Source organism: Bufo gargarizans, chromosome 6, assembly GCF_014858855.1.
Source record: "Bufo gargarizans isolate SCDJY-AF-19 chromosome 6, ASM1485885v1, whole genome shotgun sequence".
Classification (NCBI taxonomy): domain Eukaryota; kingdom Metazoa; phylum Chordata; class Amphibia; order Anura; family Bufonidae; genus Bufo; species Bufo gargarizans.
In genome coordinates, this window is record NC_058085.1 from 252765853 (window position 1) to 252780240 (window position 14388).

The 14388-nt window shown below is 43.2% G+C and overlaps 1 protein-coding gene across 2 annotated transcripts; it reads left to right on the forward strand.

Moving 5' to 3' along the window:
* Positions 1-720: 720 nt before the first annotated feature.
* LOC122940060 (gastrula zinc finger protein XlCGF26.1-like) lies at positions 721-14105 on the forward strand. 2 transcript variants are annotated; one of them, XM_044296379.1, is made up of 7 exons: positions 721-765; positions 8132-8237; positions 9746-9934; positions 10021-10144; positions 10239-10336; positions 10426-10540; positions 12590-14105. In XM_044296379.1, exons 2-7 carry the CDS (start codon positions 8148-8150, stop codon positions 13741-13743), a joined length of 1770 nt encoding a protein of 589 aa, XP_044152314.1. In that variant the 5' UTR covers positions 721-765; positions 8132-8147; the 3' UTR covers positions 13744-14105. The 2 variants fall into 2 exon arrangements, with proteins under 2 accessions (XP_044152314.1, XP_044152316.1); XM_044296381.1 differs by having other exon boundaries at positions 12593-14105.
* The last annotated feature ends 283 nt before the right edge of the window (positions 14106-14388 follow it).

The window sequence follows — 14388 nt, forward strand, 5'->3', positions numbered from 1 at the left end:
ATAACAGACAGGACACCAGAGTCTGCTCCTCCTGTAGTATAATAACAGACAGGACACCAGAGTCTGCTCCTCCTGTAGTATAATAACAGACAGGACACCAGAGTCTGCTCCTCCTGTATTATAATAACAGACAGGACACCACAGTCTGCTCCTCCTGTATTATAATAACAGACAGGACACCAGAGTCTGCTCCTCCTGTATTATAATAACAGACAGGACACCAGAGTCTGCTCCTCCTGTAGTATAATAACAGACAGGACACCACAGTCTGCTCCTCCTGTAGTATAATAACAGACAGGACACCACAGTCTGCTCCTCCTGTAGTATAATAACAGACAGGACACCAGAGTCTGCTCCTCCTGTAGTATAACCAGGTACAGAGGGGACACCAGAGTCTGCTCCTCCTGTAGTATAATAACAGACAGGACACCACAGTCTGCTCCTCCTGTAGTATAATAACAGACAGGACACCACAGTCTGCTCCTCCTGTAGTATAATAACAGACAGGACACCAGAGTCTGCTCCTCCTGTATATAATAACAGACAGGACACCAGAGTCTGCTCCTCCTGTATTATGATAAAAAGACAGGACACTAGAGATGCTGCCAGCCTCTTCAATGCGTTCTCTGCTCTTTCTTGGTCCCATGGGAATCAGTGTCTAACAACTGAACTTCCTGTTAATGGAACGCACAAACAGGAAGTGGCAGTGATCTCTTCCAGGTGAGAGCCCAGAGCTGAGAGGAGACATTGCTATTACTGGCAGCAGTAAGTCATTTCTTGTATTTTCTACCTGTACATATGAGGCATCATCAGAATAACATCCCTGACTTATCCAACTTATTGTCTGTATCTAAGAGACCCTGCATTGCTTCCTATTATACTACAGGAGGAGCAGACTGTGGTGTCCTGTCTGTTATTATACTACAGGAGGAGCAGACTCTGGTGTCCTGTCTGTTATTATAATACAGGAGGAGCAGACTCTGGTGTCCTGTCTGTTATTATAATACAGGAGGAGTAGACTCTGGTGTCCTGTCTGTTATTATAATACAGGAGGAGCAGACTCTGGTGTCCTGTCTGTTATTATAATACAGGAGGAGCAGACTCTGGTGTCCTGTCTGTTATTATAATACAGGAGGAGCAGACTCTGGTGTCCTGTCTGTTATTATACTACAGGAGGAGCAGACTCTGGTGTCCTGTCTGTTATTATAATACAGGAGGAGCAGACTGTGGTGTCCTGTCTGTTATTATAGTACAGGAGGAGCAGACTCTGGTGTCCTGTCTGTTATTATAGTACAGGAGGAGCAGACTCTGGTGTCCTGTCTGTTATTATAATACAGGAGGAGCAGACTCTGGTGTCCTGTCTGTTATTATAGTACAGGAGGAGCAGACTCTGGTGTCCTGTCTGTTATTATAATACAGGAGGAGCAGACTCTGGTGTCCTGTCTGTTATTATACTACAGGAGGAGCAGACTCTGGTGTCCTGTCTGTTATTATAATACAGGAGGAGCAGACTGTGGTGTCCTGTCTGTTATTATAATACAGGAGGAGCAGACTCTGGTGTCCTGTCTGTTATTATACTACAGGAGGAGCAGACTCTGGTGTCCTGTCTGTTATTATAATACAGGAGGAGCAGACTCTGGTGTCCTGTCTGTTATTATAATACAGGAGGAGCAGACTCTGGTGTCCTGTCTGTTATTATAATACAGGAGGAGCAGACTCTGGTGTCCTGTCTGTTATTATTATACAGGAGGAGCAGACTGGTGTCCTGTCTGTTATTATTATACAGGAGGAGCAGACTCTGGTGTCCTGTCTGTTATTATAATTCAGGAGGAGCAGACTCTGGTGTCCTGTCTGTTATTATAATACAGGAGGAGCAGACTCTGGTGTCCTGTCTGTTATTATACTACAGGAGGAGCAGACTCTGGTGTCCTGTCTGTTATTATACTACAGGAGGAGCAGACTCTGGTGTCCTGTCTGTTATTATACTACAGGAGGAGCAGACTCTGGTGTCCTGTCTGTTATTATACTACAGGAGGAGCAGACTGTAGTGTCCTGTCTGTTATTATAATACAGGAGGAGCAGACTCTGGTGTCCTGTCTGTTATAATACAGGAGGAGCAGACTCTGGTGTCCTGTCTGTTATTATACTACAGGAGGAGCAGACTCTGGTGTCCTGTCTGTTATTATACTACAGGAGGGGCAGACTGTAGTGTCCTGTCTGTTATTATACTACAGGAGGAGCAGACTCTGGTGTCCTGTCTGTTATTATAATACAGGAGGAGCAGACTCTGGTGTCCTGTCTGTTATTATAATACAGGAGGAGCAGACTCTGGTGTCCTGTCTGTTATTATAATACAGGAGGAGCAGACTCTGGTGTCCTGTCTGTTATTATAATACAGGAGGAGCAGACTCTGGTGTCCTGTCTGTTATTATAATACAGGAGGAGCAGACTCTGGTGTCCTGTCTGTTATTATAATACAGGAGGAGCAGACTGTAGTGTCCTGTCTGTTATTATAATACAGGAGGAGAAGACTGCAGTTTCTTGTCAGGCTTGTGTTTTCATTTGACAAGTTGTATTTTTTTAATGGCAAAATTTTGTGGTGCTTTATTATGTTAAAGATGTGAATGAAGAGTTAATGCACTTGTTCGATCATCCACTTATTCATGTGATCAGTGGGGGTGCCAGTAGTAGGACCCTCACCATTCTAATAGTTATCCTCTTTCCCAGTGATGGTAAACCTTTTAAAGACCGAGTGCCCAAACTGCAACCCCGAAGCCACTTATTTATTGCAAATTGCCACACGGCAATTTACCTTGAATACTATTATAGTATATCTTCCATGTACTGTACTTAATGGAAAGAAAAGTCTAAGGCCTCATGCACACGACCGTTTTTTTTTAAGGTCCGCAAAAACAGGGTCCGTAGGTCCGTGATCCGTGACCTTTTTTTCCATCTGTGGGTCTTCCTTGATTTTTGGAGGATCCACGGACATGAAAAAAAAGTCGTTTTGGTGTCCGTCTGGCCATGTGGAGCCAAACGGATCCGTCCTGAATTACAATGCAAGTCAATGGGGACGGATCCGTTTGTCGTTTTGGTGTCCGTCTGGCCATGTGGAGCCAAACGGATCCATCCTGAATTACCATGCAAGTCAATAGGGATGGATCCGTTTGACGTTGACACAATATGGTGCAATTGCAAACGGATCCGTCCCCCATTGACTTTCAATGTAGTCAGGAGTGCCTTTTATACCATCGGATCGGAGTTTTCGCCAATCCGATGGTATATTTTAACTTGAAGCGTTCCCATCGCCATGGGAACGCCTCTATGTTAGAATTCACCATCGGATTTGAGTTAGATCGTGAAACTCAGATCCGACAGTATATCAGTATATTCTAACACAGAGGCGTTCCCATGGTGATGGGGGCGCTTCAAGTTAGAATATACTAAAATAACTGTGTACATGACTGCCCCCTTCTGCCTGGCAGGTGCTGCCAGGCAGCAGGGGGCAGACCCCCCCTCCCCCCCTGTATTTAACTCATTGGTGGCCAGTGCGGCCCCCCCTCCCTCCCCTGTAGTTAACACATTGGTGGCCAGTGCGGCCGGCCCCCCCCTCCCTCCCCTGTAGTTAACACATTGGTGGCCAGTGCGGCCGGCCCCCCCCTCCCTCCCCTGTAGTTAACACATTGGTGGCCAGTGCGGCCGGCCCCCCCTCCCTCCCCTGTAGTACTGTAGATTCATTGGTGTCCAGTGGGCCTCCCCCTCCTAATTAAAATCTCCCCCCCCCTATCATTGGTGGCAGTGGAGAGTACCGATCGGAGTCCCAGTTTAATCGCTGGGGCTCTGATCGGTAATCATGGCAACCAGGACGCTACTGCAGTCCTGGTTGCCATGGTTACTTAACAATTTTTAGAAGCATTATACTTACCTGCGAGCTGCGATGTCTGTGATCGGCCGGGCGCTCCTCCTAGTGGTAAGTGGAAGGTCTGTGCGGCGCATTGCTTATAGCACAGACCTTCCACTTACCACTAGGAGGAGCGCCCGGCCGGTCACAGACATCGCAGCTCGCAGGTAAGTATAATGCTTCTAAAAATTGCTAAGTAACCATGGCAACCAGGACTGCAGTAGCGTCCTGGTTGCCATGGTTACCGATCGAAGCCCCAGCGATTAAACTGGGACTCCGATCGGTACTCTCCGCTGCCACCAATGATAGGGGGGGGGAGATTTTAATTAGAAGGGGGGGCCCACTGGCCACCAATAAATCTACAGTACTACAGGGGAGGGAGGGGGGGCTGGCCGCACTGGCCACCAATGTGTTAACTACAGGGGAGGGAGGGGGGGCCGGCCGCACTGGCCACCAATGTGTTAACTACAGGGGAGGGAGGGGGGGCCGGCCGCACTGGCCACCAATGTGTTAACTACAGGGGAGGGAGGGGGGGCCAGCCGCACTGGCCACCAATGTGTTTACCGGGGAGGGAGGGGGGCCGGCCGCACTGGCCACCAATGTGTTAACTACAGGGGAGGGAGGGAGGCCGGCCGCACTGGCCACCAATGTGTTAACTACAGGGGAGGGAGGGGGGGCCGTACTGGCCACCAATGAGTTAAATACAGGGGGGGAGGGGGGTCTGCCCCCTGCTGCCTGGCAGCACCTGCCAGGCAGTAGGGGGCAGTCATGTACACAGTTCAAAGTATATTCTAACTAGAAGCGTCCCCATCACTATGGGAATGCCTCTGTGTTAGAATATACTGTCGGATCTGAGTTTTCACGAAGTGAAAGTACTGAAGTGAAAACTCAGCTCAGAAAAAGCTTTTATGCAGACGGATCTGCGGATCCGTCTGTGTGAAAGTAGCCTACGGCCACGGACTCGGATGCCAATCTTGTGTGCATCCGTGTTTTTTCACGGACCCATTGACTTGAATGGGTCCGTGAACCGTTCTCCGTCAAAAAAATAGGACAGGTCCTATTTTTGTGATGGACAGGAAACACAGATCACGGATGCGGCTGCAAAACAGTGCATTTTCCGATTTTTCCACGGACCCATTGAAAGTCAATGGGTCCGCGAAAAAAAACGGTAAAGGCACAATGGCCACGGATGCACACAACGGTTGTGTGCATGAGGCCTAAGGCATATTGTTAGACCATAGACTTTTTTCCAGGGTGTGGGTGCCCACAGAGAGGGCTCTGAGTGCTACCTCTGGCACCCGTGCCATAGGTTCGCTACCACTGCTTTATCCTGTAAGTAGGGCATAACTTGTTACAATCAGAATATCCCTTTAAAAAACATTTTAATTGTGTTTTTGTAGATGGATAAAGCTGCAATTCCAAGTTTCGGGCTTTTGTATTTACAGTGTTTACCATGCGGTAGAAATGTTTTTATTTTTTAACCTGTAGGATACCAGTGCTGTACATGTACGGCGCAGAAATGCGGGACACAAATACCAGCGCCGTATATGTATGGTGCGCTGATCGGGCGGGTGCAGTAGTTGCGCCTGCTCGATTAGTGGCAGGGGTCGGCAGTCACTCACTCATAGCTGGACCCCTGCTGTATGGGCCGGCATCGGTGACAACACCATTTTCGGCTCATTAATCCTTTCACGGCCGCGGTCAGCGCTGACCACGGCACATGCCGGATCCTGCCGGGTGCGTGTGGCCGTCGGGTCTCCGCGATGCTGTGACAGGGACCCGATGGCAGGGAAGGCAGCCCGATGCCTTCCTTAGGTATTTTGGCTGCCTTCTAGGAGAGCCTGTGAGATCAAGCCCCCTGGATCTCACAGGCAGGAAGGGTGTAAGTGTATTACACTTACACCCGATGCATTACAATACAGAAGTATTGTGATGCATTGTAAAGGGGATCAGACCCCCAAAAGTTGAAGTCCAAGAGTGGGACAAAAATTAAAGTGAAAAAAGAAGTTAAAAAAATATAGTTTTCCAATAAATTTTAAAAGCTTTAATAAAAAGAAAGCGTAAAAAATAAATAAAAAGTAGACATATTAGTACCAATCTAACCGTCACCTCGACCCTACCTTAGACAATTGCCCAAAAAATAAAACTCTGGCTCTCAGACTATGGTTACACTAAAACATGATTTTATTTGTTTCAAAATTGCTTTCATTGTGTTAAATGTGAAAAATAAATAAAAAAAGGAGACATATTAAGTATCGCCACATCCGTAACAACCTGCTCTATAAAAATATCACATGACCTAAACCTTCAGGTGAACACCGTCAAAAGAAAAAAAAACTTGCATCACAAAAAGTGTAGTAGCAAGCGATCAAAAAGTCATATGCACCCCAAAATAGTGCCGATTAAACCATCATCTCATCCCACAAAAATGATACCCTACCTAAGACAATCGCCCAAAAAATATAAAAAATATGGCTCTCCGACTATGGAGACTCTAAAACATAATTTAGTTTTTGTTTCAAAAATGATATTATTGTATAAAACATAAATAAATAAAAAAAAAATAGACATATTAGGTATTGCCACGTCCGTAAGAACCTCTTGTATAAAAATATCACATGACCTAACCCCTTAGGTGAACGCCGTAAAAAAAAAAAAAAAAAGCCAAAAAGCCATTTTTTGTCACCTTACATCACAAACAGTGTAATACCAAGCGATCAAAAAGTCTTATGTATCCCAAAAAAATCCCAATCAAACCGTCATCTCATCCCGCAACAAATGAACTCCTACCTATGAAGATCGCCCCAAATATAAAAAGATAAGGCTCTCAGAAAATGGCAGCACAAAAACAAGATTTTTTTGTTTCAAACAATGAAAAAAAAACATAGCCTCACAAAAAGTTTAATATCAAGCGATAAAAAAGTCGTATGTACCCCAAAATGGTACCAATCAAACCGTTACCTCATCCCGCATCAAATGAGCCCCCACATAAGACAATCATTTAAAAAATAAAAACCATTGGCACCCATAAACCTATCCAACAAAATCTGCGCTGCAAAAGCCATATGGCGCTCCTTCTTTTCCAAGTCCTGCCATGTGTCCCTACAGCAGTTCGCCACCACATATGGGGTGTTGTCGTATTCAGGAGAAAATAGGTAACACATTATGGGGTGCTTTTTCTTCTGTTACCCCTTGTGAAAATGAAAAATTTGGGGCTTAAAGCAACATTTTATTGGAAGAAACAAAACTTTTCATTTTTACAGCCAAGTGTTTCCAAATTCCGTAAAACGCTTAGGGGGTCAAAGTGCTTAGTAACCCCCTTAATATATTCTTTAAGGGGTGTAGTTTCCAAAATAGGGTCACTTTTTGAGGGTCTCCACTGTAGGGGTACGTCAGGGTCTCTTCAAATACAAAATGGTGCCTAAAAACCATTCTTGCGAAATCTGCCTCCAAAATCCATATGGCGCTCCATTCCTTCTGACCACTGCCACGTGCCTATAGAACAGTTTACCGCCACATATGGGGTATTTCTGTAAACTGCAGAATCATAGTAATATGTATAGAAAAAATGTATAAACATAAAAAATCTACAATTTTCCTTTAATTCTTGTGGAACACCTCAAGTGTTAACAAAGTTTGTAACATCAGTTTTGAATAATTTGAGGGGTGTAATTTCTAAAATGGGGTCATTTATGGGTGGTTTCCATTACCTAAACCCCTTAAAATCACTTTATAACTGAATTTGTGCTAAAAAAAAATGGTTTGGGAACTTTTTTGAAAAATTTGAAAATAGCTTCTAAGCCTTCTAACGTCCTGAAAAAATAAAATGACATATACAAAATGATGCCAACATAAAGTAGACATATGGGGAATGTTAAGTAATAAATATTTTATATAAGGTATCACTTTTTGTTTTAAAAGCAGATAAATAGAAATTTTTGAAACTTGCTAATTTTACATAATTTTTGGTAAATTTGTGTTTTTTTCATAAATAAAAGTGAAATATATTGACTCAAATTTATGTCTGTCATAAATTACAATGTGTCACGAGAATGGCTTGGATAAGTAAAAGTGTTCCAAAGTTATTACCACATATAGTGACACATGTCAGATTTGCAAAAATCGGCCTGGGATTTAAGCTGGAAAGTGGCTCGGTACTGAAGGGGTTAATTATTTTTCTTTTTTTTCTTCTCTATCGTAGTTTATGATTACTTTTTAACCTTACTTCAGGTGACATGTTCTTAACATGGAAGTCAGGATGGACAAGGATGGCAGTCACTTGTCTGAGGAGATATTAACCCTCACTCTCAAGATGATCTACCTGCTTTCTGGGGAGGTGAGAAAAATGATGTCACATGATCACACTCCTCTCCTGTCAGCCTCCTCTTGGCTTAAAGGGAACCTGTCACCAGTTTTATGGTGTCCTAACTAAGGGCAACATAAATAAGTGACTGATTCTCTTAGCAAAATGCTGGGTCACTTTCTTTAATTGACCCAGTCAATCTGCCAACATCTTGTATTGAAAAGCTCCAGCTGATAATGATGAGTCCTGAATATTCATGAGCTCCTGACTCTCCCCGCCCACCTGCTGCTGAATGACAGTTTGTTTCCATATGAATCAGCAGCAGGTGGGCAGGGGAGTGGCTATAGCTCTGAATTAAATATACGCTGGACTCAATGACATCACGCTGGACTCAAATCAGCTCATTAGCATGTGGCATGCGGCATCTTTGTGTGTATATTATGAGGTAACCATCTGTCACACCAGTAAGTGAATACATCGAAGGCACTTTTTAGTAGTTAATGATTGTATATAATTAGTTAGAATATAATTAAATATCCACATGACAGGTTCCCTTTAAGGGGGTTGTGCTACTAATATAAATGTATCCGCCAACAGATTTCGCTCTTATATCGCTTTCCCTACATACCACCAGTTATCAAAACTGCCCTATTGTAAAGTTATTATCCTACCAATGCGCTCTGTGACAAATCAGTTTTGATATTCAGTTGCTGTAGGTTAAGTCCTGCATTGGATCCTTGTAATGTAGGACGCACAGGCATCATTGATAAGAACAAGGGGTGTGGTTAGTGTCACATGATTTTTGGATGTTAGGACACAGCTCACTGCACTAAGGCATGATGGGACAGCAGACACATGACAAATCAGGAAGTAGCATTCAAGCATGGGAGATAAGAGAAAACTGCAAATGAGGTAGATAAAAAAAAAAGTATAAGACAAGTTTTTGGGCACATATTTTTGTGCTCAAAAAGCCCCCTCGTCTTATACTCGAGTCTAGGTCTTGATTGCAAAAATTCGCAAAAAAATCGCATTCAAATTTTCGCATAAAAATTTGCATGAACTGGTATTTTCCCAAAAATCGAATATTCGCTTTAGTTGGTTTTTGTACTGTTAAAGTTATTGTTGATACCATATTGTTTTTCTTTGAAATAAATATTCAAAAACCTTTAACCTACTGATGCCTCAATTAATGTAATTTTATTGGTACGGTATCTATTTTTGAAATTTACCAGTAGCTGCTGCATTTCCCACCCTAGTCTTATACTCGAGTCAATAATTTTTCCCATTTTTTGGGGGTAAAATTAGGGGCCTCGTCTTATATTCGGGTCGGCTTATACTCGAGTATATACGGTAATCAGAGCTAGTGGAATGTATTTTATAGCACAACCCCTTTAATTCAAGACAAAGATGAGCCATTAGAACGCCTTACAGTCTATGGCAGAAGTTGATCTATCCTGAATGAAGCTAAGATAGGATTGTGGTAGTCGAGAGGCATCACTCTCTGTGTTCAGTGTTGTTTGTTCTTGGTTTGATGTATACAGGAATGTGTGGTGGTGAAGAAGATTACTGGGGAACTTCTGACAGCCAGCAGTATTCATAAGTCAGGAGGATGGAGGTGGAACCAGAGCTCTACCATGGAACCTACACCTCAGTCACCTATACATGAGAGAAACACCGAGCAGGAGATCCTAGAACACACCAACAAGATCATTGAGCTGCTGACTGGAGAGGTAAGCGCTGCTGGCAATGCTGGGATATTATACAGTAACACAAGGAATGATGGATCAGAATGATGACTGATGATTGTGTGTGTCAGGTGTCTTTTAGATGTCAGGATGTCACTGTCCATTTCTCCATGGAGGATTGGGAATATTTAGAAGAACACAAGGATGTGTACAAGGACATTATGATGGAGGACCACCAGCTCCTCACATCACCAGGTAAGGGGTGAAATTTCATTGATTGCAAAACAAAGAGCAGTTTGGAGGGATCATCTGATCTTCACTTATGCACAATGTATGTGTTTCCATACAGATGTATTCAGTAAGAGAAATTCACCAGAGGGATGTCCTGGTCCTCTGTGTTCCCAGGATCATCAGATAGAAGATCACAGTATCAATCAGGATCATCAGGTAGTGGTTTTATCAAATAAAAAAAAGTCACTCTACCCATATTGTTCGTTAGGGATTTCTTCACTGATATTCTTTTATTGTTCTCAAAGAATGAACACCTCAGAAATACAAAAATTAAGGTTATAGCTGAAGAAAACAAAAAGACATTTTTGACTGATGATCGACATCTTCCAGAGAAGAACATTATAACAAATGGCAGCACAAGTGAGTCATCAGTGTTAAAAATTGTGTAATACTGCATTGTATCTTCGTTGTCATTCTTAAAGTGGCACTGTAGTTTGGAAAACTTTTGATATGTCATTTCGAGCACTGAGACCCCCAACGGTCTGCTAGAGTGAGGAGAGTTAAGCACTTGCATATTGCACTCTCTTTCTCCTCGCTGCAGGAGACAGAATCGAAACAGGCCCATGGACTTTATTCAGTCCATCTAACAGTGAGGAGAGAAGATGCTGTGTAAAATAAAATGCATATTTAATAACACCTAGAAATTAAGTCAGAAGTCCGACTGACATCACCCTCACAGATCAGCTGTTTAAAGAGACAGCGGCGCTCGTACAAGCACTGCGTTCTCTTCATTGTCAACATTGCAGCAATGAGCTGTGTAATTACAACTCCGTCATCTCGTTATCTTGAATGGGTAAGAGCAGGGCTCCGCCAATAGCAGGCCGCAACGGGTACGAGCCTCCCTAGCGTCACTCGCGATGCTAGGGAGGCTCGTTCTCTTTGCGGCCTGCTATTGGCTAAAGCATCCCCACCTCCACCCCCTGTTGCCGTATGTTTCCATCCGTGCGACGGGGGGCTGCAGCGGTGGCAGTGCCGATATTTAAAGCAATGCGGGTGCCGGGGAGCGAGGTAAGTACAATCTGTGTGAGGGGCCTGGGCATATTGGGGGGGGGGGCATTATAGGTCTTGGATAACCCCTTTAAACTGCCTGCCGCTGCAGTGTTGACAGTGTGCAGGTAACAGTGAAGAGAATGAGCTCTGCAGTCTGTTCAAACAGCTGATTGGCGGGGATGCCGGAAGTTGGACTCCCGCCAATCTGATATTGATGACCTATCCTGAGGATAAGTCAAAAATGTCCGAAACTGAACAGCCCCTTTAATAAGGTATTCCATATTTTTTTATGTTAATGGTCTATCTTCAGGATAGACTATAAATATCTGATCTGTGTTGGTCCGAAAATAGGCCATCAGTATATAAATTCTGGACAACCCATTAAATTAATATGCAAAAAACACAATTATAACAGTCAAGCTTGTTGGTGTTTGATTGTTCACAATTTGTATGACTCTCCTCAGGACATCCATGACCTTTCCTCAGGATAGTTCATCAGTATGTGTTTGGTGGGGGTTGGACACCAGGTACACACACCAATCAGCAGTTTAAAAAAGGACACCGCAATCCAGTGGGCACTGTGTCCTCCTCGCAGCTTAACAAGCACAGCACCATCCATTTGATAGCAGCTGTACTTGGTATTGCAGCTCAGTCCTTTTCACTTCAATGGGGCTGAGCTGTGCATAAGCCATGTGACCGATGAACGTGACGTCACATGGCCTAGGAGTAGGCTAATACTAAGTATAGATGCTATCCAGTGGACTGTGCTGTGTTTGGTAAGCTGCAAGGAGGCTCCGGCCTCTTCAAACAGTTGATAGGTGGGGGTGTTTGGAGTTGGACCCCCACCAATCAGATACTGAGGACAGTCAACAGTATTAAATACTTGGACAGCCCCTTTAAACCCTCATCTTATTTGATAAGGTGTATGGCAACAATTTTCTTCCACAAAGAGAGATATCTGGAGATCCTATTATAGGTTTCTTATATAGGACAAACCACTATAAAATGACCATTCACATTTTTAGTGGTGGACCTTTCAAACAGCTAGACCTGACAGTACTTAGACATTACGGAAGCAAAGAACAAGTATCAGTTTGGATTTAATCCAGATACTTGGCTTCCCCCAGTGATAAGAGAAGATATAGGTGTCTGGTTGTCCCCTCATGCTTTTTCAGTCCGACAAAATTGCTTGTGGGCAATAGCTGGAGGTTCAATAAAGCTATTTAATGTCCATGGCTTGTCTATGTCGATGAGATGTTCACAAAGCTCTAACAGGATGGATTCAGGCAGTCTCCCACCTGCCAAAAAGTTTTCTGATCTTGCCACCATGGAGCTAAACATAGAAAATAATTTTTATATCTGACTGACAAGTATTGAGTATGTTATATAGATATTAATATTTATTAACTTTATTCCCAGCAGATGGAACCATGAGTAGGAATAGTTCAGAGGAACATCTAATTTCTTCTCCAAATTGCGAAACACAAGATATCCTTCTACAAGACTGTCCACTTGAAAAACCCTGTACTTTAGATGTCTCCCCAGTACCTGACAGTGTAGAACAAACATCTGATCCCTACAGTCCCAAGAAAGCTTGTTCAAGCCCACAAGTTGCTGATAAAAGCTTTAAGATCATACCTTGTTATAAATGTGGGAAATCTTTTTCCACAAATGATCAATATCTTGACCATCAGCATATCCACTCAGGGGAGAAACCATACGTGTGTTCTGAATGCGGGAAATGTTTTTCAATGAAAGCCACCTTTCTAAACCACCAACAAATTCACATGGGTGTCGATGCTTTTAAGTGTTCTGAATGTGGAAAATGTTTTACCCAAAAGTCCTATCTTATGAAACATCACAGAAGTCACACAGGAGAAAAGGCATTTCTCTGTTTGGAATGTGGAAAATGTTTTACCCAAAAATCTCATCTTGTCAATCACCAGAGACTCCATACGGGAAAGAATATTTTTCCATGTGCTGACTGCGGCAAGCCTTTCACATTGAGATCGCAGCTTGAGAATCACCGTCGAATCCACACAGGAGAAAAGCCATTTTCATGCCTAGAGTGTGGGAAATGTTTTAGTCAGAAGTCTGTACTCATTAACCACCAGAGAGTCCACTCAGGGGAAAAGCCATTCTCATGTCCAGAGTGTGGGAAGTGCTTTACTCGAAAATCAAGTCTTTTCGAACATCAAGAGATTCACAAAGGAGAGAGGCCTTTCCCATGTACTGTGTGCGGGAAATCTTTTAATCACAAGTCTACTCTCACTAATCATCAAAGAAGTCACACAGGGAAGAAGCCCTTTGTGTGTTCTGAGTGTGGAAAGTGCTTTACACGGAAATCGGGTCTTTTCGAACATCAAGTGGTTCACAAAGGGGAGAGGCCTTTCCCGTGTACTGTGTGCGGGAAATGCTTTAATCATAAGTCTACACTTGTTAATCATCAAAGGAGTCACACAGGGAAGAAGCCCTTCGTGTGTTCTGAGTGTGGAAAGTGCTTTACACGGAAATCGGGTCTTTCTGTACATTGGGCAGTTCACAGTAAGGAGAGGCCATTCACTTGTCCATAGTGTGGTCAACATTTTGCGAAGAGATCAAGCTACATCAAACACCAGGAAACTCATTAAAGCGAGAACCCATTTTCATGTCCTGACTTTGAAAAATCTTTTACACAACTATCAGAGCTGATTCTACATCGTTGAGTGCCAGTGACAACTGTAGATGTGTGATTGGATAATTACATTTGCACTAGTACTTGAAAGTTAAAGGCTGTGTAAACCTTTGGAGATTTTTTTTTATTGTATTGTACTCATTTTGAGCTAAAAAATTAATAATTTGTTTTTATTAAAAATGTTGAAACCCTTTCTCTATACAGCCTTGAGATTCTCTAGTAGCAGGCTCTTCATTTTTACTGTTTCCTAACAGTTCCTTATCTCTGACCTTTATAGGCACTCATTATAACTCAGTTCTTATCTTACTGATAAGAATGTGGCTAATAGTCCTTTTAAACGGGACAACAATCTAGCAGATTGTCGGGAAGGAAGCGTTCCTTCCCAACAATCTGCTGGTCGCTAGCGGAGGAGACCGTTGCATTTACATGCACCGATGTCCTCCAGCTCCTTCAGAGTATAGGGAGAAACGATCGCTAACACCATCACTCTTCACTCTTCTCATTGTTTCCCGGCAGCAGATCGTGTTTACACAGCACCATCTGC

What these genes read in the sequence shown, in the direction of transcription:
- LOC122940060 (XM_044296379.1), top strand. Translation starts at nt 8,148, where the DNA reads ATGGAAGTCAGGATGGACAAGGATGGCAGTCACTTGTCTGAGGAGATA. An exon ending in TTGAGCTGCTGACTGGAGAG is followed by an intron (nt 9,935 to 10,020) that starts GTAAGCGCTGCT and finishes TGTGTGTGTCAG; the next exon opens with GTGTCTTTTAGATGTCAGGA. An exon ending in GTATCAATCAGGATCATCAG is followed by an intron (nt 10,337 to 10,425) that starts GTAGTGGTTTTA and finishes TTGTTCTCAAAG; the next exon opens with AATGAACACCTCAGAAATAC.